The sequence below is a fragment of the Opisthorchis viverrini genome (genome assembly GCF_000715545.1).
Source record: "Opisthorchis viverrini unplaced genomic scaffold opera_v5_184, whole genome shotgun sequence".
Lineage (NCBI taxonomy): Eukaryota > Metazoa > Platyhelminthes > Trematoda > Opisthorchiida > Opisthorchiidae > Opisthorchis > Opisthorchis viverrini.
In genome coordinates, this window is record NW_008751839.1 from 996,668 (window position 1) to 1,021,678 (window position 25,011).

At 45.9% G+C, this 25,011-nt stretch overlaps 2 protein-coding genes across 2 annotated transcripts in view; one reads left to right on the forward strand and one right to left on the reverse strand.

Annotated features, from left to right (window-relative positions):
* The window catches only part of T265_07729 (hypothetical protein), a gene marked incomplete at both ends in the record, with an annotated part of 33,417 nt that overhangs the window by 1,080 nt on the left and 7,326 nt on the right, over nt 1–25,011 (reverse strand). The window contains 5 exons of the mRNA XM_009173325.1: nt 2,822–3,024; nt 3,830–4,484; nt 9,629–10,191; nt 13,587–14,044; nt 21,733–22,704. Coding sequence (XP_009171589.1) covers nt 2,822–3,024; nt 3,830–4,484; nt 9,629–10,191; nt 13,587–14,044; nt 21,733–22,704 — 2,851 coding nt within the window. The remainder of the gene's footprint in view (nt 1–2,821; nt 3,025–3,829; nt 4,485–9,628; nt 10,192–13,586; nt 14,045–21,732; nt 22,705–25,011) is intronic.
* On the forward strand, nt 331–600 carry T265_07730 (hypothetical protein; the record flags this gene model as incomplete). The annotated part of the gene is made up of 1 exon (XM_009173326.1): nt 331–600. One exon carries the CDS (start codon nt 331–333, stop codon nt 598–600), a length of 270 nt encoding a protein of 89 aa, XP_009171590.1.

Genomic DNA, 25,011 nt, shown 5'->3' on the forward strand with positions numbered 1-25,011 from the left:
GTGTGTATTCTGTAGGGATTATATATATATATATATATATATATATATATATATATATAGACGATTCTCGTGCGGAATGACCACCTCATGTGATGTGATACACCAACGCACCGACACCCGAGAGATATCAGCCACATCAATCGAACCAGTTCCTGTGACTACATATTTTTAACTAGCTGGGATGCTACAGTAGGTGATCCAAACAACTGGACTCAGTCGGCACTCCTGATATATTTGGATTTGCTGACAAGTGTCGCAAGCCACGGGGAAACTCTGGATTCCGAAGTAAGAATTAGCACACGTGCGGAGAATTAGCATAGACAAGATGCGATGGAGTCTAATCTAGCAAGCGGGACACACGCTAGCTACATTGAGGTCAAGGTCACGGCATTTGCGCACGTCACAAAAGCGAAATATTGGGTTGACGTCAATGGCGCACGTGACCTAGATTACAACTGCCCTGAGGCCGGAAATGCGCATGTTCGACAGAAACATAGTAAACAAACGGAAAACCCAATCCGACTGGTGCGCGCCGCATTCCGAAGAACAGCAACGGATTTCTTCCCTCGTGCGCAAACCGCAAAAAAGAGGAACCGATAGTGTTTACGTTGGGACTGGTGGTGTTCTAGTTCGTTCCGGAGAAGTCCGCCTAAATAAAACATCTATACCGGATCCTGGAATGCTACCGGAATTGCATAAACTTCCGCCCAACTATACAGGGTAGTAAAGTGTGAGCCCAGTTTTAAAGAATTCTGCTGAAGAAGGCATTGAGCAATCAGGTGAGAAGCTTATGCAGCCTATCTTGGAATGCATAGCACTCTTCAGCTAGAAGGAGCTGGCGCAGACGAACGGATCAGGAGAGTTAGATAGCTGGCTTATGTGGTCATCCTGTAAACGCGTACATTTAAAGTGCCACTACACGCTGAACACCATGTGCAGGCTGTAATGGATAATCATAACTCATAGCCACTATACAATACGCGTTTTTACGCCAAAATGAACCACGAAAGCTTAATAAAAAAAATAAGGGAAGATTGACCCTTGATCGTTGTTTATCTCCGAGGAAGTGCTCAAAGCTTCAGCTGAAAGCCAGCAGAAGAGATGAGGAACACGTGATTCGTCCAGCCAAACTTTGGCAGTTTCTGAACAAGCAACAGAAAACCATGCAACTTCGACCTTTCTCTTGATGCGTAAAAAAAAGGATCGATATGATCAATAAACAGGTCAATTCACAGTGTCCTTTTTTTCTCATACTTTGTTCGAAGACTTCGTTTTTGATTTCACACATTGACGAAGTCGTGGAAAAAAATCGAGCAAACAAAAGCGTACCGCGGTTGTGAGCGGTCCAAAAAAGCAACACACAAAACTAGCTAAAAACGACACGTATTGATGAACCTGGAGGGAAGTTTCAGAGTGGTCTATCAAATGTGACAAGGGTGCACGGAAAGCCAGGAAAACCGGAATTCGTTTTTTTGGATGGCCCAAAAAAACAGCATTTCCCATATTGTGCATCAGAAGGGTAATATGCACGGGAAACTAAACAGCGGAAATCATACTATTCAAAAAAAAATCCAAGAAATAGGATTACTAACTTAGTTTACAGACTCCAGTTCTGTAAAATTTACTCTACAAAAAAGTGGTGCCCACTTTCTCCCCTTTTGCTCAACTACGTCATCGATCAAATGATGGGACGGACGATGGAGGGTAGTCTGGTGCCTGCTGGTGGGAATCTCTTCAAATTGGAGCACACAGACATCGTCCTGAGTACAAGCATCCAGTATACTTTTTCCCGCGAATCGCACCTACAAAATGCAGTCAGGCTTCACAGGGCGCAGTCTTTGAACATCCTCTCGCAATTCAAGAAGTATTGGAAACTGTGGGAGAGTTTTACACATGGGCTCTGACGGACGTGTCTAACCAAGTCAGTGCACGAATCTCAAAAGCAAAATTACACTTGCCAATCTGCGTCACCTGTGCCGTTGAACACACATACCCCTGGATTTCAGGGGTCACGTGTACTACACTCCAATGAGAACTATATTGTTGTATGATAGATGATCTGAAACATCTTGAGGTTTATACCAACTGTGTCTCGGAAGCGTGTCGCATAGGGTCAGCTGACTGGTAAAGGGGGGAACCGGAGAAAGTGTTTGGCCGTGCAGCAGGTAATTCCGTCGCGGAAAACATGCAAGACTAGCAACTGCGAAGGGGGGGAGGTCATATGCTACACAAGCCAGATCATCGTCTGCTGCGACGGTTGTTGTTTTCCCCCAGCCTCTCGCATAGGTAATTTGCGAATCGTGGAAGGATGTGAATCAGTACAGCCCTCCCATGAATCTGCGCTTGCCTGGGTTAGTTGGAAGATATGACGGCTAAGCTTATCAGTGAGCTTCGAGACATCAGTTTACAGATTGTCTGAATGAGCATTTGTAGGTGCAGATACCTCATAGTGCTCGAGGACTGTTTTTGGTTCCCTATTTTTCCACCACAGGGCTTTAAACACGAGGAAGTGAACCTCAGAGTTGGACGGAATCGAAGCGTTAGTGTAATGTTACCGTCTAAGCGTAGAATGGCTCTAATGAATCTTCGTCCGCACTCTAGGAATTAAAAGCAAGGAGCAAAAGTGATTCTTAGAAGGAACGCAGTGATCCAAGTCTTGCAAGATACCACAGGCGTCCAACCTGATAAGCGGACTAACTGTGTACTAAATAAGTTGAGAGCTTAAAGCGTTGGAGAGCTACGTTTCTCCGTAGTACTAATTGTGTTATGTGGAGTGTGGAAATAACAAAACTTTGGTTATTAAGTTCGGTGCGAACAGTACCTGAACATATCTCAGATCCACTGGATATGGGTGTCGAACTAGGACACTGTGTTGGTGTGTGGAGCTGGGTACTGGGTTGAGGCGGCGTCTCTGAGGTAGGTACGTTCAACAGTGGATCGTCCATGAAGTCGACAACTGTCGAAATACCTGTTGCATTGATAGGGTTAGACGAAACGTCAGAATTTTTGTCAGAAGTGGGGGATCTGGAAGAAAGCAATGGAATATGCGTTAGCGAATGCCCATGGCTGTATGCGTAGTACTCGTAAAGGAAATCAATTTCCACCCAAAATACGAGACAACCAATCAAACGGGTTTGTGGAAGTCTATGAAAGACTAATCTATATTGTTCCCCGGGACGAGCTAAGACGGAGCTAAGACGCTCGGTTCTCATTGATCCAACCCTTAGCTAATCAACGTGCTCAGTTCTGATGTGTGGTTAGTTCACTTTACAGTCGTCGCATCGACAACAGGGGGGACTAGTCCGAGGGAAAGAAGCTCGCCTCGAATCAGTCGCACATGCAGGGTAAGCAAACAAACTGCCATTAGAAGCACAGCAAAGAATACCAAATCTCTTGCCTTATTTCAAAGTAGCTGCACAAATTAGCCGACTCAAAAAGCACGAGGGCACTCATGTCCCCAAGTGAGCATTGGACAACTAAATGAGTAGGCAGCAATCAACTGTACAAGCAATCGAAATTTACCATTTACGTTGAAATGGGGGAACTTTTATGTCACAGGACCAAATACACCTCAGTGATACATTGACAACACAGACATGGAGAGTGAACACGAGGTGGAAATCCCACCTGAGGGGTCTGGATTGCACACCAATAGGGGGCACATCACAAGATGAATAAAAACAATATGAAGGCCCAGTAACGCTATGTCTCCCAAGAATGCACACTGGTAGGTCCGAAGAAACTCGTTCGAAGGATTCCAGGCGCTTACTGGAGATCCTGACGTCCTGACAGGAGTAATTAAAAAGAACGACATCCTAATTATAAATACCTTGGAGGACTATCCAACTTTGTCGGCGAGCATTTTGCAGGAAAGTTCTCTGAAGGAAACGCGAGATCCATGGAGAGTGGGCCTCTTGACAGTATGGGAGAGGGAGGCCCATCGATCACACCATTCTGTGATAGCGGACGGTCGAAGCGATTGTTGGAAGACAAAGACTTCGACACTGTGGCCTGAAGCAGTGAAGTAACACCACTGGGCGAAGACAGAAGAGATCCCAAACCCTTCGTAGGTGTTTCTGTCGTGGAGACGGGCAATGACCCGACATCAGATTGAGTTTCACCACTAGACTGTTGAGGTATCGATTTTTCAATGGAATTGCGTGGCAGGAAGTAACTCACATCGGCCACTTCGACGTCGCCTGCAGTAGGGTCTGTGCCCAAGTCAACGAACTCGGAAATCACATTCGGCCCAAGCTCTTGCAAAAAGCCCGTCAGCACCTGCTGACTCAGATGAGGATCAACTATGGAAACTTCGTTACCGTCAACATCATCGGTCAATGGCCAACACGTGGTGGGGCACTCCGAATCCGGTAGAGAACTGGGAAAAGGTGTTTCGTCTGATAATGAGTTGGACAGAGATCTTCTGGAAGGTCGAGGCTCCGATCCGCTATCCACGAGACTCTCCCGAAGGGCCATATATAGACCTACAGGTAAGGAGGAAATATTTAGGGGATTTATTTCATTGGTAGCTGTGACAGCCTGGAGACAGTTTGCACTCTCAGACAGACAGCCAAGTGTGGACAATGGTTCTGTGACGGACACCACAGACGTGAAAAATGCCTCGATACACCCACTGCAGTGCACACAACCAAGAAGGGACACTTTTCCACAGTTCACAGTAACGCATCCATTAATCATCGACTAGTGTACGATCTCGCTCAATGGGAAAGACTAAGTAAATCCCCTCCATTAAGTGCCCTCATTTAAGGAATCGCTGTAAACAAGCCAACAGACAAACTTAATCGGTCGGTAACGCGTCGTTATGAGGGCTTCTGTGATGAGAACAATCCTCATGGTAGTGGGAGGGTAATTTGCATTTCATTTGACGATATGTACGGGATTCCCTGAAACACCTGTGTTTTAAGAAGCGGTACGTTTAGTGAGTGCCCTGGTAGTAGTATTGACGAACGGAGGCCCGACATTCACCGAAACTCGCATAAGACACAAGTTAATCCCCAGCTATCGGGTCCGCTAACAACGGGTGACAGTCAAAACGAACTGAGAGTGGGAGACCAGAAGTATCAAAAGCCGAAAGCAAAAGGCTAATAGGAAGGTGGAACTTGAATAGCAAAAGCACTGCATTCATCTCTGGATAGTGGGTGTCATAAATATGGTCATAGATACTGTCATACTAGTGAAAGGGAGAAGGTCTTCGCTGCACAGTGATTTATTAGAAAGCACCAAATGAACGGTTACAGACTATTGGACAGGGGAGCAAAACTCCCATATGCATCTTGTTTACAAAAACTGAATATCCATCCCCTCCATGAACGCGTCTTCCTGAACTTTCCTGGTCATTCATTGACTGTTACTTAAATGCAAGCAAATGCTAAAAAGGGACTCCACAAATTCCGTAATAGATCTCACTTTTCAAGAGACGCGAAGCAGATTTATGGGAAAGCATACTACTCGCATGCTCCCATCAATAGTATCCACCGTTACAATAGTTTAACGGGTTTGAAGTGAGGAAGTGACTTCATCATTTACTGGGAGGGATTACAACTCGCAGTCTAAAGAACATCCCCGAAAATGAGTAAACCAGCGATGGCTGACTGTCAGCATTGGAAGTGGTGGTCCAGCGTCCTCAGCATAATTCGATAGTATGTCGGCACTTGATCGGTGGTTGAATTTCGACCCATTAGGGAGAGTGAAAAAACAATATGAGCGATTTCACTAACAAAGCTCACTTCAAAGTACATCTGGCGCTTCGTCACTTGATTTTTTGGGTGAGGATTGCATCCGAAACGAACTGGACGAATCTAATGAAATAAGCCTCCTAAATGGCTAAGTTAGTTTTTTCTTTGGATGCGAGGTATCATCTAAGGGAAAACCGAGAAGCACAGTACAACTGATACATCTTGTAGGGGAACCAATAGAAGTACGGATCTCATGGATCTTTAGGGAGGTCTGAACTTGGAACCTATCATTCACCAACGGACAGCTGACCGGCACGGTGAGAATGATTCCAAACATGAGGGAATCGGATGTAAAGTGCTTGTTTGCTTTTCAGTGTAGAGTGGGAGTCACGTGAGACACGGCTGAGGTTGACGGAAATGGAAACAGAGCTTCAACGGTAAAGGCGGGGGATAAAGTCTTGGGGAAGTCACGTGGACTGCATGCGCCGCCTTAAGATATTCGTAAATAACAGGTGACTGCTATAAAAACGAAGTTGAAATTTGGTGATTCAGGGTATTCCTGAACAATCCATGCACAGACGACGCACATTTGGTGATAAGTGTTCATAACGCGGATGAAAAGTCTGTGCTACTCAACTTTTCAGTTTCACTGATAGGAGGGAATTCAGAGTTGACACGTAAAAGTTCCGTTTTACTTACAACCGATATTCATTCATAAAGTTAATCACAGCGGCTAGTGCCTTATACAAAGCAGTTTAAAAAAAAGTATATTCCACTGTTTGTTAATAGGACCACGAAACTAGTCCGATTCGAACTAGCGAATACGGAGGCCAGAAATTAATTACCCGACTGATCTAAAACCTTTGATTTTATTCCGATTATTTAGTGTCCTTGTTCAAACAGCTCCTGGGCGAGATGGTCAAAGTGGCTAGAGCGCGAATTTACTGACCGGAAGTTCCGTGGTTCGAACCCGACCTCTGCCATTCGACTTTCCCTGTCTAGAACTGGGCGACCTGGCAGTATCCCAGCCCTCGTGCTTCCTCCGGGTACGATGGCAGCTATGCACCGGAAGGGTGTTACAGCTAAACGATTATTATTATCACCAAGCAACCCTCGATGCTCAAAATATTTGAGACAAGTTGCACACGTTCGCTATGTTTACGTAATCCAGCGCACATTGGTCGAAGCAACTACCCGATAGAGCGGCGGAGACAAACCACTGAATCCATCTGATATTTTTTCGATCAACTATCGTATTAAATCCCATAATGGGGAACATTTTCAGAGGACTCCAAAATGCCTTCTCGACGGGTTATTTTCTCGTGGGAGGGTGGTCGCCAAAAGCGGATTCCACTTGCATTCAACGTCCGTTGTGAGAGATGTGATAGATAGAAATTCTCAACTCGTTTGGAGTTCTCCAGTCACGTGGTACTTTCGCACATAGGCTAGCAAGCTAAGCCTCCGTCACTTGGGTTACCAGAAACTCGTGGTTTTTAAGCGTATCTAAAACTGAACAGAAACCACTAAACACGATAAACTATCGAGACGACGTATTAGTGTATAAAAAGGAAAGTCATGATGGATATTGTGAATACGTACGTCATTGCATCTGCTCCTTCAGTGGTGTTAATTTCAGTCCGTATTTAAGTTGTGAGAAGTTTCGACGAATGATGGTGTGCGCATATCCAGGCCAAGCCATTGGTTGAATTAAATCCAGTAGAAAATAATACACTGACGCGGCGAGTAAGCGTATCACATATGCTTATAACCATCTCTTCAGATTGACTGCCAACTAGTAAATCTGGGTCAATGACAGGCACTCCCATAATGCTGTCTCCTCTTGGGGAGTAAACTTGTCGTTTGAGGAACCAAGGGTTCGCCTTCGGGTTCTACATGGCTTGTTTCCTCGAGAATGGAGTACTGTACCATCAAAACTACTAAGAACGTGCACAGTCATCAGGAATCACACTGTGGACATAAAGTCCGTATTCCGAGTTATCCATCACGTACCGTTCTAGCATCTGAACACTTTCGAACATGAATTGTGACAATCGACATTGCATCACAAGATTTCACCGTCATGTGCACACAAAATCGGTTACCCTTTGGACTCAGATGACCCGGCCAAACAGTGACGTGTTTACCATCCAGGTTGGCAGCACTACGATCACCAAATGACCCGGGGTTGGACCAGTGTGTGACATGTTGACAGCCTGTTAACTAACCATAAGAAATCAAGCACATATTTCGCCTCCAGTCATCGTTCTTAACATCGGATCTGTTAATCAATCAATCAATTCAATTTACTTTTCACCCATAAACCGTGTCTCAGCGCCTAGCGTCCGTCTCTATCCCCGCCGTCATGACAGTGAAGCGGAGGCGGGAAAGGCGAACAACGATTGGCTTCCAACTGGGCGATTTCCGATTGGTCAGCTATTTATGGAACTCCGTGACGCTGGACATGCAACTGTCGACTCGGACTATGCTTGATGTCTTGCTCTCAAGACGATAAAAGTTAACTCTCACTAGTCGCCATGGAAGATAATAAGCTCTTAACCCACGTTAAGACAGGCAGCTGCAATAGAACGTGACACTTAAAATAGATCATTACTCGTGAGTATCATATACAGGAACAAAGGCGTCAGAATTTCTTTCTAATATGTTATGGAATATCCAGAAGGCTCTTGGCATCCTTCCAGAGAGTTGATCTTCAGTTCGACTGAATTGAGAGGAACGCAAACACGTAACACTGAAGTGCGCAGATCCCCTCCGAAACATGCACACGGAGATAACTGGGATGATAGCTGCTTAATTATTGAAAACCAGATTCGAATAAACTCACATCTGTTATAGTACGCGAAAAGCTATTAGGTTAGCAGTTTTCCCCTATTTCTCCATTCTAAGTGGAACGGTCGAATTTTTAAAATACCACATCTAAGGCAGCTCCCCATTGAATTTACGGTCAAATAAGATTTGACCCTAGTATAGACATCATCATCGCTGAACAAGAGAGAAAAATAGGGAGCCTTCATGGCGTTTCACATGCAGCGTGGTAGATTAGAGAAGCTAATCTACCTTTATATGGATACACTTTCCTTAGGCACTTCCACCCGAAAATCGAGAAAGTACAGTTTCATTACGGACGGGTGCTTTTCAACACAACAATGTGCGTGGTAGATTAGAGAAGCTAACCTACCTTTATGTGGATACATAAAGGTATCCCGAAAACCGAGAAAGTACAGTTTCACTACGGACGGGTGCTTTTTAACACAGCAACGTGCGCTCCAATTTATTCCATCACCAGCCTATTTGCCTTTAAGTGCGGGTCTCTGAGATTCTCGTTCTAGTAATCAGTGACGTCAACTAATCTTTATTAATCAGCAGGCATTATATGAAAATGATAGTATCCTTCCAGACTAGATGTACGGCTAGCTATGGAAGTATAAACAAGGATATAGGGAAAACGCACCAGCTCTTTATCAACAGTAGGAGTTACAAACGACAAATGGCCATCGCGCTACTTCCAGAATTCTACGTCATCACCATCGTTCAGCTGTACCATCCTTTAGGTGCCTAGCTGCCACCCGAAGGAAGCACGAGGGTAGGGATACTGCCAGGTTGCCCAAGCCTAGACAGGAGAAGTAGAGACAGAGGTCGGGTTCAAACCATGAGCCTTCCGGTCAGTAAACTCGCGCTCTACCACTGAACCATCTCGCCCCCCATCAACATACCTCATGAGGACTTCACGGTACGTCTCTTCCCAGTGACAGTGTCGATGTGTGGCGACCGCGTTAGCAAGGTGAACCTGTAGTAATCAAGACGGGAAATGACTTTCGCTTGCCACTCTCCGCACCCCACCGTATGGTCTCAAGATCAATGGGACGCACCAGATACACTTTAAATAGATTTGACAAAAAGCCACAAGGACTTACGGTTCACGTGTTCCTCATTAGCTGAGGTTTCGTGTGAGTCCTGAAGACGCGACGGATTCTCTTCTTGCTTCTTCCCGGCAACACTATCTTTCTCCTTGTGACTTGAAGCCCTGTGTGTGGGCAGCACTGGATCAGGAATAGGAGGACTTGGTGCCTTGGTTCCATTGAGTATAGTCCACCCAGTATCGATGAACGGCCGTAATTTGTACGACCAATGGAGAAGATCGGTAGTCTCCGACACTAACTTCCGCATTGTGCATTCTTCTTTTGTGAATGACCAAGGGAATTCTCCGCCGCGAACATAAGCATCGAGAAGTGCTTCGTCGATGCGTGATTGGCGAGCGGGGCGAGTTTTCAGCAGACACCCGTCACACAGAAAAGTACGTCGAGCTGGAGACGTAGTGGCAGGCGACACGCCATAGCAGGCTTCGTGCATGCAACACAGACAACTACTGCACTGAATGAGACCGGAATAATTGTCAGCTACGTTGCAGTGGCTGTCACACCGGATGCAACACAGAACACGCATCGGTTTAGAAGGTCCGGGGCTCTTGGCTACTGACCTGCAAGCAACACAGAATATGTAATAAGAGTATAGTACAGTAACTAGGTAGGTTGAACACCGCAAGAATCGGTCTGTCATTGGGGGAGGGGGCATGAAATGGCGGGTAACAATGACAAGGCGATGTGATCAAGAAAATCGATCAACTGCAGCACCATTTGGGTAGCTAGCTGCCATGCCAACGGAAGGAGGCATGAGGACTGGGGTACTTCTAGGTTGCCCAAGGCTACACAAGAGCAGTCAAGAGGTTGAGATTGGGTTAGAACCACGAACCTTCCAGTCGGTAAGCTGACGCTTTGACCACTGAGCTATCTCGAGCCCGATGTGATCAAGAAGGGTAGCATTAATCATTATCCTTTTGTCAAATTAGCTTTCCTATAGACTATATGAGCTGATGTTGTGGGAGCGTCCAGACTGGATATGCTAGCTCCGAAACTGAAAAACTCAGGTAACAGCTTGATGTATACCCCTACGCGCCCAAAGGATTTTGAATACTTTTGTTCACAGCCACACCACTCTCGTTTGAACGGCCATGTTCCTATTCTGGCGTAATTATTCCGGTGAGTCCACACCAAAGGGAAGCACTGGACTCGAGTTTCGCTCTTATTAGAACTGATCGGCAGTGAATTTGTACGACCAATGGAGAAGATCGGTAGTCTCCGACACTAACTTCCGCATTGTGCATTCTTCTTTTGTGAATGACCAAGGGAATTCTCCGCCGCGAACATAAGCATCGAGAAGTGCTTCGTCGATGCGTGATTGGCGAGCGGGGCGAGTTTTCAGCAGACACCCGTCACACAGAAAGGTACGTCGAGCTGGAGACGTAGTGGCAGGCGGCACGCCATAGCAGGCTTCGTGCATGCAACACAGACAACTACTGCACTGAATGAGACCGGGATAATTGTCAGCTACGTTGCAGTGGCTGTCACACCGGATGCAACACAGAACACGCATCGGTTTAGAAGGTCCGGGGCTCTTGGCTACTGACCTGCAAGCAACACAGAATATGTAATAAGAGTATAGTACAGTAACTAGGTAGGTTGAACACCGCAAGAATCGGTCTGTCATTGGGGGAGGGGGCATGAAATGGCGGGTAACAATGACAAGGCGATGTGATCAAGAAAATCGATCAACTGCAGCACCATTTGGGTGGCTAGCTGCCATGCCAACGGAAGGAGGCATGAGGACTGGGGTACTTCTAGGTTGCCCAAGGCTACACAAGAGCAGTCAAGAGGTTGAGATTGGGTTCGAACCACGAACCTTCCAATCGGTAAGCTGGCGCTTTGACCACTGAGCTATCTCGAGCCCGATGTGATCCAGAAGGGTAGCATTAATCATTACCCTTTTGTCAAATTAGCTTTCCTATAGACTATATGAGCTGATGTGGGAGCGCCCAGACTGGATGTGCTAGCTCCGAAACTGAAAAACTCAGGTAACAGCTTGATGTATACCCCTACGCGCCCAAAGGATTTTGAATTCTTTTGTTCACAGCCACACCACTCTCGTTTGAACGGCCATGTTCCTGTTCTGGCGTAATTATTCCGGTGAGTCCACACCAAAGGGAAGCACTGGACTCGAGTTTCGCTCTTATTAGAACTGATCGGCAGTGCATATCCAATGGCCGTGCCGGGATTTGGACCCCGGACATCTGACATGCGAGGTGAGCGTGTAACACTGCTCTCATAAAGGATGAAAGTTTATAGGGAACACCTCTAGTTACCATGGTAGATGACGATTGATAAAGTCAAAAACAGCTTCAAAACGAAAAAACGACTATCGTTAGACGTTTGCAAGCGCATAACCTGCCACATGGTAAAAATATGATCGATGCATCCTCTGTTGCGAGCAAAACCCACTTTGATTCTCATGATTCTGCCTCTCCCAGTAAGAGATCAGCCTGCAAAAAATGGTGCACCAAGACTTCTTGGAGGCTACAGCCACCAGGATGATGCCACGATCTTTTTACTGTTGTTTTCGTGCCTTTTTCAAGGATTGTAATCGCTGTGGAGGAATTCCGCTCCGCCAGTTCGGTTTTAGTTTCAGATAGTTCACCGGCTGATCAGACTGCCCATCAAGGCTTCATCACCTTCGAAAAGTTCGGAGTGCAAACCATCTGTGCAGGGTGCCTTACAGCGTTAAAAAATGATGACTCGCCCTGGATTTCCGATACTCACTAGAGGTTAGTGTCAATTTTCCACTCAGGTTAGCTGAATTCTTCCAGAAGTTGTGTTGAAGCAAGTCAGCTAAATAATCCCTTGAGGTGTTCAATGCATCGCTCAAGACGACGATTCTGTGAGTGAATTACTGTAGAAAAATAATATTAATAACCGCCATTCAGCTGTAACACCTTTTGGTGCCTAGCTGCCATGCCACACAAAGGAAGCACGAGGGCTGAGATAATGCCAGTCTGTCCAGGCCTACATAGAGAGAAGTCGAAAGGTAGAGGCCGGGCTCTATCTTGCACATGGCTTTGCTAAAACACGTCTTATTTTTGACAAATTGATCGAATCAGTCGAAGGCGAAGCCCTGCCCTGCAGCAGAAGCCTTCCCCATCTTCCGAGCTTCAGAAAATCACCAGAATTTCGGTCATCGGGCGTTTGAGGGATCTGCGTGCGCAGTGGTTGTCGTCAATCGCAGTTAGGACTTTCCTAGCATCAGTAAAATCAGCTAATCTCGACGAAATTCAGTGTTCATTTGGTCGGATGGCTTCGACAGACAATCCTAAACGTCGAGAATAAAGCTTTCTTCATTCTCCTCAACTCATCGTCTTACTACTCTTCGATGAGTGAGATCCTCTAGCGACGAACGAAAAATTCCCCAACATAACAAATTTTAGACCCATCAAAAACTATACTCCATAGTCTGGGGATCTGTGGGTTAGAACATTGGAAGACCAATGGCTGTGGATGGAGCGTGAACAAACACAGTTAGCTGGTGAAAAAGATGCCCCGATGATGCATTACGAGATTGGAATGCAGCTTAGGGCCAGTTAGGAATATATCAAGTCAACCGAAGTCAAAAACAAACAAAGTTGCTTTGATGCGTAAAACGGAAAAGTTTCATGTGTCTGATATGACTGTAGTTGACTGACCATAAACCAACTAGTCCTTACCAAACGGTCCATTTCACAAACTACCGGAACCCGTGGACACCCAGTACGTGTGGATCGAGTGCAATGAATCCACACACCATTGAGAACAGGAACTACCTTACTTGCGGAATTCCCAATACCAGAAGACTGATAGATGTCTTTAAAAGTAGTCTTAAGGGACAGGTGAACGTTAGTTGTGTCCACACGCAGCATAAAAACTAGAGCCAGCAACGACAATGACGTAAAGCAAAGGAATACAAGTGCGGTCAGAAAAAAAAACGAACAAGTCTTACTGGACCACATACTTGGCAGTACTCGCAACCGAAGTCACCACAGAGGGCGAGAGAGTGCTTGTGGGTTGTGTACGTTCAACGATAACCGGAGATTCCAAACTCTTTGGAGATGAGCGCACGATCCTTGTGGACTTCGTTGTGACTCCCCGTACAGAGTTTGCCGGGTGAGCAACGTCCTTATGATAGTTGGAAATATGTGCAGCCAACAACTTTGAATGTCTGAGTTGTCGCGGGCAAAAAGGACAGGGATAAATCACCGGGGGTCTCGATTTCGCGGGTGCCGTAATCGGCGGTTGGGACTGTTTCGCTACAGTTGACGTAACCTTCTTCTCCGTTTCCGTTTTGGGTCTAGGTGAAGCGGCTAGTTTCTTGACGGAAGGAACGGTAGCAGGTGTGATTGTCACAGTGGGAGGCTTTATAGGAGAGGTGACAGGGATAATATCTGTCTTGTCCGGTGCAAGATCGGTCGCCTTCGAAAAAAAAAAGAAATACCATGGGAGTCGTTGATCAAAAGGAACACACTATTATTGCACAGTCCTACTCGCAAAACTGGACATCCTTAAAACCAATGTGATAGAATAGCGCTGCGCGGAGGAGAATTGAATACTGTGACAAGTAGTCCAATCCATGCAGACATAATGAACGGCACACAGTCAAGCACCAAATTAAATCATATACTTCGATAAAATTTTGGCTGATTTATTACAAGACTTAGCAGGCGTTTACAGAAGGCAAATGAGTTGAGAGCGGGGTGTTTCAACATTTTTCGGCGACCAAAAAGCTTATAAGTGTACGATAGGAAAAACCATGGACAGGCATTATCCAGTCCTTCTCTCTCCGATTCCTAAACTTTCGCTTGTTCAGCTTTAGACCGCCAACATGTTGTACACTTGATGTAGCTGTCACATTTTCGTTCGTAGACGGTGTGAGAAAGAAGTAGCTGATAGCATTTACGCGTGAATGGGGTGATTGTGGAGCTGAAAGCATTGAAAGCAATATCTTGGATACATGTGCGTCACTGGGTGCGCGACCGTTACACGTTTGTTGATGTCTCTAATCATCGATGTGGTCCTATCCAGGGAGACGGCAGTGACCAACGCAACTGAGTTTTCTGGTACTGTTTTCACACTTCGCTGTGAAGTTCTTTCTAGACCCCCCGTGACCCCTGGCTACTGTTCACCAGTAATGGTGCTGCAGACAGTAATCACTAGATTGTGTTCAAACTGATGATGAAGATGGTGGATATGCAGCTCGTCTATCTGGTCCGCAGATGAAACCAAAAAAAAAACAATTATCTTGCATGGTCAGCTGAACATGTGATGTAGGTTGATGGGGGTACGGATCAACGAAGGATGGACCAAGTGGTTAGAGCGCGAATTTACCGACCGGAAGGTCCGTGGTTCGAACCCAACCTCTGCCTCTCGACTTCCTCTGTCTATGCTTGGGCGACCTGGCAGTATCCCAGCTCTCGTGCCTCTTTCGTGTGGCACGGCAGCTAAGCTGGGTGCTACAGCTGAGCGATTATTTTTTATTATTATCAACGAAGGAAACGGGCCAAAATCAAGTGCTATCTGCTCGCATTGTTCATCTTCCTAATAGTCAGATGAACCAGGTCAATATAAGCTACGAACCGCAACCGAAAAAGAGAAACAGCCTAAGCAATCACAGGCAATGAGTTAAGCCTAATAAAGTGGACTCTGGATAACCGGGTGTTAATCGCATGCTCAGTGGTCTAGAACTCCGCGAGCTCACAACCTAAAAGACCAGACGCCGTAAAACGGTTATTCGGTACACGTTTTTGTCACAGCATCAAAGTATTGTCCAACGTGGGGAAAACGAGCGTAAGAAGCAGTAATAGTTCGTAGTATTAGTCGTTCAGCGAGAGGTGGGATACTGGCAAGCTGGCCAAGCCTAGATAAAAGCTGTGGCTGGGTTCGAACCACAGACCTTTTGGTCAATAATTTCGCGCCTTAACCACTGAGTCATTTCGGCAAGAACCGAACTGAAATGTCCCGTGATGCTACAGCTTCTAAATAAATTTCCGAAGATGTAGTGGTACAGTTGAGAGTAACAGAGTACGGGACCAGAAACGTACTTTTGAAGTTCATACTACCCTGCATGACGGTTCACAACAGGCTTTCGATGAAGTGGTTAGTTAGAGGTATCGGTTCAAATAACCATACAAACAGGTGGCCTAACTTCATAGCATCCGGATAGTTAACAACTTGAGTGCATTTGCGGCACATAGTGCACAATCACCTCACTCCGTTCAGCGGAACAGGCAGAGGCCCCAAGAGAAGGTTGACCATGTCCAGTCCGATACAACCATTCTACTTATGTTAACGAGCATACCACTACACAGTACTGTGTCTGTGGGAGTCAAACAGTTGTTACTGATGTCACTAAATCACCGTAAATATCGATCGACCGGATGAGAAGTGAACACATACCGCAATGTACCTGGTTGCCACGTACTCGGGGGCTAGGATTTGAAATCCGGAAAGTACTACTCAAGGGTGGTCCAGATTAATTTACCGTTCCTGCTTCCGATAAGAGTATCGGCTTGCTCAGTGAATATACCGAGCGTCCTAAGCTAAAAGTGCATGAATAGTCCCAATGGTGACTGACTTCGAAACTTGACAGCGTCAGTTATCCTACGTCGGTTAATGACAGACCGAAGGACACATGTGGGTCAAATCTTGTGTCAAATCAGCATTCAGTACGGCGATAATCCAGTGAGCAAATAAGCGACTAACTCGTCAACGATGACTTATCTGGTTGTTGAAACCTAAAACTGGGAATGGGCCGGAGTTCTATAGTGGGGGTCTTATTTTCATATGCAGCGTACTGTTACATTAGTTCGCAGGGAGAGACTCTCATTACTCTCATTCTTACTGTCCCGATTTTCAGAATTATTCATATACAACAGAATCTATCATTTTTTGTGATAAGTCTCCCCTGCTTCGGAATCAACGTATGTGCGCTTCTGGAAACAAGATACCGATCAAAAACAGTAAGAACATGCAAATTATTCGGCTGTGTACAACTCCCAGTTCGACGTCGAGCGCAATTTCTCGTGTGTAATGGAACAAAGCCGCCAACACACACACACACACACACACACACACACACACAAACAGTCCGTTGGCTTTATTGACCAAATTTAACCAATTGGAGCACCGTAGATCAAGGCATAAAGCGCTGTCACATGATTGCCCCGCCTTCTAGTGTCGACTGTTTACAGCTGCCTGGCCTACTCTCGATTAAGTCTTGTCCGCGCCCGTTTGCTGTTGACTTATTGATGGACACATAAAAAGGCTGACCCGAAAACCGTACGTGGTGAGGACAGTGCTCCCAGTCAGACACAAACAAAAAAACGCCCTGGAAGATACAGTCTTGTCTACACAGGTTGAATGTTGGTGTGGCACACGGACAAGGCAAGGCACGGTTTTCCTGATTTGGCAACGTGTCGTAAGTCTGGTTACAAGGGTCACGTGACCGTATTCACACAGCGGTAGACTGACTCCAGCCGAGGTGTCATGTGACCACTTGAACTGGCTTTTACGTAAGTGGTAAGGACAAAAAGACCACTAACAGAGCGAAGTTGTCAGAGTATTTGTCACAAAGACCAAAGGTATGACAAGTGAAATGCCCTCCAGAGAGCACCAGTCGGCCAAGTTACCGAGCCGGTGACTGGTGTCCGAATGGAATCGCAGTAGGCAAAATAATCGAGGTTTTTCAGGAAAAAACCAAGCAATCTGAAAATCAGTGTACAAAATACACAAAATGTTTGGAGTGTTAAGTTCGCTTAAATTGCCACTTCAAATTCGTAACAACGGAAAGACCAAAAATTTGGTACGATCCATCACTACAGTACCTATTCACAAGTTCTCAACCGCACCAACGCGTACGAACCGTAAAACATCCACTGTTCTTGTGGGGGGAAATACACCACTTGATCGAATAGTCCCAGACGGATCTCAAAAAAAAACAATATCAATTCCCCATTATCATTCTCGCAAACATCTTTCGCAGGTGTGTCAAAAACTGTCCCCATTGCGCCTCCATTGATTATTGATAGAATTTCCCTCTGGATTAAAAAAGTCAGTCTAGAAACTTGATAGAACGGCAACAACCCTTGTTGGCAATTAGTCCAAATGCTCGTAGCCCAGCTTTGTTTATTGATTGATCATCCGCTCGTCAAGCAACTTGGTTTTAATAGTCAATCAACACCGAGTTTTAATACTACTGAAGACACCACGGATCTGTTGGTCTACTTTGTTTTAGTGTAAACGACTATTTCACGATGCAATGAGCTAACATGACAGCTTAATCTGGAACAGCAAATTCAGTCAAAAAACGATAGAAAATCTGCTTACAACTGCAAACAAGTTGTGACGCATTATGGGCAAATGCTCTCCGTTTGACATACTATACGACTTAATTAATGAGGACAAAATTCAACAACAGCCCACAACCCGTTTCGTCCTATTTTGAGCACGTCTAGTTAGACAATTTCCTATCGTGGGAATAAACTCCAACTACTAGGACGTCATGAGCTAGTCAAGGTAGTGCTAACACGAAATCCGGGAGACTCATCGTATTCGTCAACCGAATGTGTAGTTTAAATCGACCTGATGTACGAATACCTTTCTTCATATGCTATCCTGGCTATAAGATTGAAGAATATCATAAGCAACAGACTCATTTGAATATCGCCTTATCACTGACTCAGTTGGTCTCCACGGGTACCCTTTCTGTTCTTTTACACGCTGCGTCAAAAGAGGCTCTCAATGCCGGAACCACTTAACTTCAAATTATTACCATCACTACAAATAAATATAAATAAATTGCTCAGCTGTGCCTAGTTGCCACGCCACCCGAAGGAAGCACGAGGGCTGGGATACTGCCAGGTGGCCCAAGCCTAGACAGAGGAATTCGAGGGGCAGATGGTCGGGTTTGAACCACGGATCTTCCGGTCAGTAAATTCGCGCTCTAACCACTTGAGCTATCTTGCCATCCCTATTCTATTATTCGGTTGGTATTTGAAGCAACGCTTTGCCTTTCCTTACTAAATTGGCCAGTGAGGATGAGATTCACTGAAAGAACCTACTATCTTCAACTCCCGGTAAGTTAGTATGGTAAATAAGTGACTATTAACTGGTCTATCCTGATAGAAATACTGATTAATGTCGTCCTTGAATGCATCAGATAATGATGTAATCCTACATCTGTGCACTAGGAAGGGACCACAAGGACTGAGGTGCAGCTATAACACCCAATCAGGATCCGGTGAAAGAAACCAAGGCTGGGTCCGGACAAAGGACTTTCCAGTCAGTAGCCTCGCACCTTAACCAGCCAACTGGTTCGGTGTTGTTCGGATTATTGGAAGTCGGTTTAAAACTTTGGATCGGCTGTTCACTTTGGTCATCATTTAACATGTCACTAGAAACTTTATTTTTGTGTTACAGGACAGGAACATTCCGATCAGTATCATTCATTCAGAAAAGATTATCGGGGGCGAGCTGGCTGTGGTTAAAACGCGAGTTTACTGACCGGAAGGTCCGTGGTTAGAAACCGACTTCTGTATCTCGACTTTCCCTATCTAGCATTGGGCAACCTGGAAGTATCCCAGTCCTCGTGTTTCCTTTTGGTGGCATAGCAGTTGGGCACCGGAAGAGTGCTACAGCTGAACGATTACGATCAACCATGTTACGAGAGTACATCATTTCTGGCTGGTACATCTTTGATCACCGGAAATTGGGAGACTTGGGAGATGTATCCAAGCACTGGAGGCAAAGGCATGTTCAATTAATTCTGGAATTGAGTAGCTACGCATTGAAGACGATAGCCTTGATGCACGAAAGTAGACACGTCTTACACTACTTGACGTGGTGAACTCAGGCAAGAGCTTACCGTATACTGGTACACGCCCACAGGAGGTCGCATACAGAGCCTTCATAAGGGATATAAATTTGGAAGGGACACGTGTGATTTCTAGAAACCCCCAAAGTTTCTGACAACCGACAAAGTCAAAGGCAGTTTTCTGAGGAAGAAAAAACAAGCAAGGTGGGAAATTCGAATGGTGCCGTTCAATAACCTGTCTCAGCTGTAGCCGTTCAACTTCAGCTGAGTTGGTTTTTTACCACCCAACTGTGCTCCAAGCTTTCTTAGAAGCGTTCTTATCACCCACTGACTGAATCAGTCCTTCTCAGATTCAGACCGGAACAATGGCTATGGTACTGGTAGATAGGTTGATCACACTGTATCATTCGACTGGTAGTGGGGTCTGAAGGAGGTCTGGTGAGCTGCAAAAGCGAATGATACTTCCTGGTTGCCCAAGCCGAGGAAGAAGGGTTTGGTTGGGATAAAAAGCGTTCAGCTGTAGCCCCCTTCCGGTGCCTAGCTGCCATGCCATCCGAAGGAAGCACGAGGGCTGGGATACTGCCAAGTTGCCCAAGCCTAGACAGGGGAAGTCGAGTGGCGGAGGTCGGATTCGAACCACGGACCTTCCGGTCAGTAAATTCGCGCTCTAACCACTTGGGCCATCTCGCCCAACTTAAGTCTTTGACTCAAAAGTCTGATCTGCGAACCAATGAAATGATCTAGGGTTTGATTCCGGTACCCTGCCCATAGCCTGACTCAAAAGTCTGGACCATGAAAGTGGTTTTTATGGTTTTATCGAGGAATCTTTACCCGATAACTAACGGTCTAACGAATTTGGCTCAAAGAGGTGGGCCTGGCCCGATGGCGCATGGAAAAAGGCAGTTACCTGGCTCCTTATACGGTTGTACAGCAAAGGGCTCCTAAAAAGCACCGGACACTTTGGTTATACAAGTACTTCAAGGGTACTGAATCATGCGCCGGTTGTCACGATCGACCGTTGGGTGATGGAAGTGCGCGGTTTTTAAGGTCGGCCTTTTCCATCCCTTCCTTCTTCGGGGGAACGCAGCATCGCTGCTTCCATAAATGTGGACATGCTGATCGCCTGATAGAAACGCCTTACTGCCTTTAAACTACTATCGTAGAGGACGGTACGACGTCACCTCAAGACCGCCTTGTAATACTTTTCACAGTGCTGGACCAGCTGTTCTTCGTCGGACGGCTCTCCATTTGCCTTCCTGGTATGGTTGGACCTTGGGCGACTAAGCTTCAGCCAGTGTAGTCCACAAAATCACTGCATCACTGAAGCCCATCAAATATGACAAGGTGACAGGTTCGGTTCGATCAGTATGGTTAAAATCACACATTAAGTGAGCGGACATTTCAAGGTGGGATCGGCTAGTTGCAGCAATCGTCTTTCAGATATTAATTGATAAATGTCACTGAATGTAGGTCAGAGAAGACAAAAAGGACAAATGACAGCAGCTTTACGACTAGTCCGTACTTTTTTTCGCGTTATTCTGCACTGGTTTAAACCGAGGCTCAAGGACGTGGTTCCCTGACACCTCCAAGGCATCTGTCGACGAATGCAATGTGTGTCTATACCGGGCTCACACTAATGTCGATAGATGCATCGGTGAACGAGTATTAGTTGTTTATCCGGTTCAAAAGTAAACACAGACTGTTATCTCAAATGGTAGTCTGTAAGGAACACTGAGGTTGTTGCCCATTAGGTTGTTTTGATTTTTTTAAGTTGATGTGAATCTTGTACGTAGGTTGTTTCGCGCTAATGCACTGACCAAGTCCTTAGAAAAAGTGACCAGAACGCACCGATTTTACGGTATCCTCGAGTATGCCAACCGAACACATCCACAAGCCAGTCCAGCACCCACTTAACTCTTCCACTCAACGGTACTAATCCGAGATAATTCAAAGCAGCTGTAACGTTAAGTAGACTTGTAAGGCGTATCGCACGAAAAATAACTATGACATCTAGCTTCTGTAATGCTCATGTACAACGGCAAGAATTTAGTGCAGTGATGCAGGCGAACTGCGGTATGGTTCAGTAGTTGACGATATTTGAACACCATTGAGCAAGAACTGAATCATACGCTATCACGTTTCAATGAAACTCTCAGTTGACAGACATTTTGCGTTAGAGAATGATGGCGCGTTGCTTCCAACCAAACACTTCTTTGGAGGAAGACTTCCCACATCCTAGAAGTAGTCGCTCTTGAGCGATGCAATTGCATTAGGAGAGTTAAAAAAAACTCACCGGACTACTGACTGGCTTAACGGACGGCTTTGGTGAAGACTTAGGTGAGACCACAGTCCGTTCTGCAAGACGGGCAACTTTAGCCGGTTTAATATCGAGTTCGGGTGAAGAAAGCATGGACGCCTCATCCTTGGCTGTAGCGCACCTTGATTCTGAAGTTTCGGAAGCTGCGCCGTTGGTCCGCGAAGAACAATCCTCTATTTTGGCGACAACTTGTTGGTTTGGTTCGATGGCTTGTCTTTTCAGCTCCCGCCTCTTGCGGCAAGCCTCATGGAACTGAAGAACGGTCTTGTCGTAAACCATATCATCTTGCTCAACACTGTCAAAGCAAGGGGAACTGATGGGGGTTGTCTTGCGTTCCATGGAAGTAGTCCCTGGGGATGGAGACGACTGAGTAGGACGACTGGTTTGAATAACACCATCAACCTTCGGGCCAGATTCTCTATTCTTGACTTCGGAACCAGTGGTAACTGACCGGGTAGACTTGCCTTCAGACACGCTGATCCGTGATTCCCTAGAGTTGATTTTTAAGGGACCATCAGAAGGGCGCTTTCCTGCACCCGAGCTCACATGTTCGCGGCAAAATTTCAAGACATAATCAATTTCGAACTGGGTTGCCTTCCGCATCCGATGGATGGGTGTCCATTCAATCACATTATCCCAGACGTATCGCAACCGATATTGCGAGTTATCTCCCTGACGATGCCGATGAGCAATCACCTCGGCCAGATATTCATATTCGTTTTTCCAGGATGCCATAACGTAACTTCCAAGCTCGAAATGAGTTGGTGGAGAAGAGGTCGTCCTGGGTGCTTTGTCTGAGGGCAACGACCGGTCATCCTGATTATTGGGAACCTTTGTGTTTGTCGAACTGACCGACGTGGAAATACGTTTAAGTGCACGCAAGCAGTTGGAGGTAATGGGATACCAGGTATCGTAACGGGAACTCCAATTGCAAAAGTGGATGTGCACCTGAATGAAAGAGAGAAATACGTAAATGAACGGAAATGTCTACAATACGAGATCGGGAAACAATAAGCCTATAGGATGTAACGAAACAAAACACATGACGTCAGCTGGATGAATCAATACTACGAAATCGAAAATTATAAACCCAGCTCGCAGTGTCCTGAAATGGATGGCGTGCTGCTGTGTAAGCTTGACAAACCTGGCAGTAACACAGCCAGCGTGCTTCTTTCGAGTTGCATGGCAGCTAGGCACCGAAAGGGTGTTAGAGCTGAATGATTATTAGTTATTCAATTGTTTATCCAATGACCATTAACACTGATTTTTTTCAAAAGTATAATCAACTCTGATTTTCGTGTTCGGAACTTCTGTGAGCCCTACAGTAATGCTGAACCTAAGGTTCGTTACGTGGTTAGGGTTGCTAAGATGCCCTCACAAAACCAGGACCAGCTAGGTTCATGCAATGTTGCTGATACATTTATCGACTCGTATTCACCAAACTGTACAAAAAAAACAATACAAGCCTGTAGTCAATGAACCGGTGTATCAGATGGTTCACCATAATCTTCAGGCGAATAGTTCTTTACTGAGGACGCAGTATTGTGCAGTATGGGACGTTTATTGGAAAAGTGATACCGTTTCAGAAGGGCGCCCGATTATGAGTACAAGACTGACGACGGAACTTCCAAAGAAAATAAGGTCAACTGGCCACAAGTAGATCGTATCTGTGGCCTGAGGCACAGAATCTACGGATGATCATGATCTATTGGAATGAGAACAAAAACAACTACTTTGCTTGGTGTGGCACACAGCTGGTATATGTAATGCGATGCAGCGCGATTCAGCATACAGCCAAATGAAAGTCTCTCGCTTGCAAAAATCCATGACACCACGGAGTTTTAACAGTTCTACAAATTGCGAAGGACTATTTTCAGCAACCTTTCTAATAATTTTGCACAATACAGAGCTTTCGTCTTTTGTAAAACATTCAAGTGGAGTCAAATACGCGTGCTTCGTCCAGCGAAAAGGCATTCGAAAAACCGCGTAGTCGAGATCAGAGGTTCTTCCAACTGACATGCTGATACATGAAACCTGTAGGTGGTACGTTCTCTCAGTTCTGTGCCGGAGACACGATGGCTAAGTGGTTAGAGCACGAAGCTACTGACCGAAAGGCCCGTGGTTCGTACCCGACTTCGTCTATCTAGGCTTGGGCAACCTGGCAGTATCCAAACCCTCGCACTTCCTCCAGGTTGCAGGCAGCTAGACACCGAAAAGGTGTTGCAGCTGAATGATTATCATTATCATTATTCTGCACCGCACACAAACCTTCGTAGGCAGTCCTTAGCGCCTTCGATGTGCCGCTCCGTTAAGTGAAGGATAATCGTTTAAATCATTCGCCTGTAGCACGATTTCGGCGCTTAACTGCCATGCCACCAAAAAGAAGCAGGAGGACTGGGATACTGCCAGGTTGCCCAAGGCTAGACAGAGATGGTGGAGATGCAGAAGTCGGGTTCGAACCACGGACCTTCCGGTCCCTTAATTCGCGCCCTAACCACTTGTGCCATCTCGCCCCCACGGATAGTCGAGCCCGCAAATGGTAAAGATCATCGACAAGCTCGTCTGTCGGGAGGTGCTGCACCTGACAACTTCCATGAGGAAAAAAAGAAGCCTGAAGAATGAACGAAGCATGCGACAGACGAACTGATCACACTCCATTAGCGGCGCTGGATTTGTCATATGCACCAGTATCATTATGCGCCATTATGCACAACACCAGTGTTCAAACACACGCTTCACTGTCGTATAACCATAATTCACTTCAAAGCCTTATTGTGGGAAAAAGAACAAGGGTGGATGAGAAAGAGAGTGCCTGCTGTCTTTCCAACACTCACTCTGGATAGAAACTGACAAGATGGACGCCAACGACATCGATCAGCGGTCACACCTTGCAGCCTTTACGTGCAAGCACACGGGGGATCACGCAAACCCCATCCCAGATGGGCCGCACAGAGAGCACCGAGACTTTCCGTAGTTTACTCCATTTCTGTCGGGCAGATAAAAACTTCAGCACCTCTCTACTTGCCCGTTTTAATTAGAGGAAAACAACACTGCAGCAGACGATGGTGGCATGTGAAATACATGACCAAACAGCTGTAGATTTTGGCTCTGCACATGTTCTTCGATTGAAATCCCCAAACATTCGTTTCCAAATCCTTTTTTTCTCTTTGCGAAATGAATACCACTAAACTACAATGGTTTCATTTCCCCTATTCGCAGAGGCTAAGCCTCACACCCATACAACACAAATCCGTA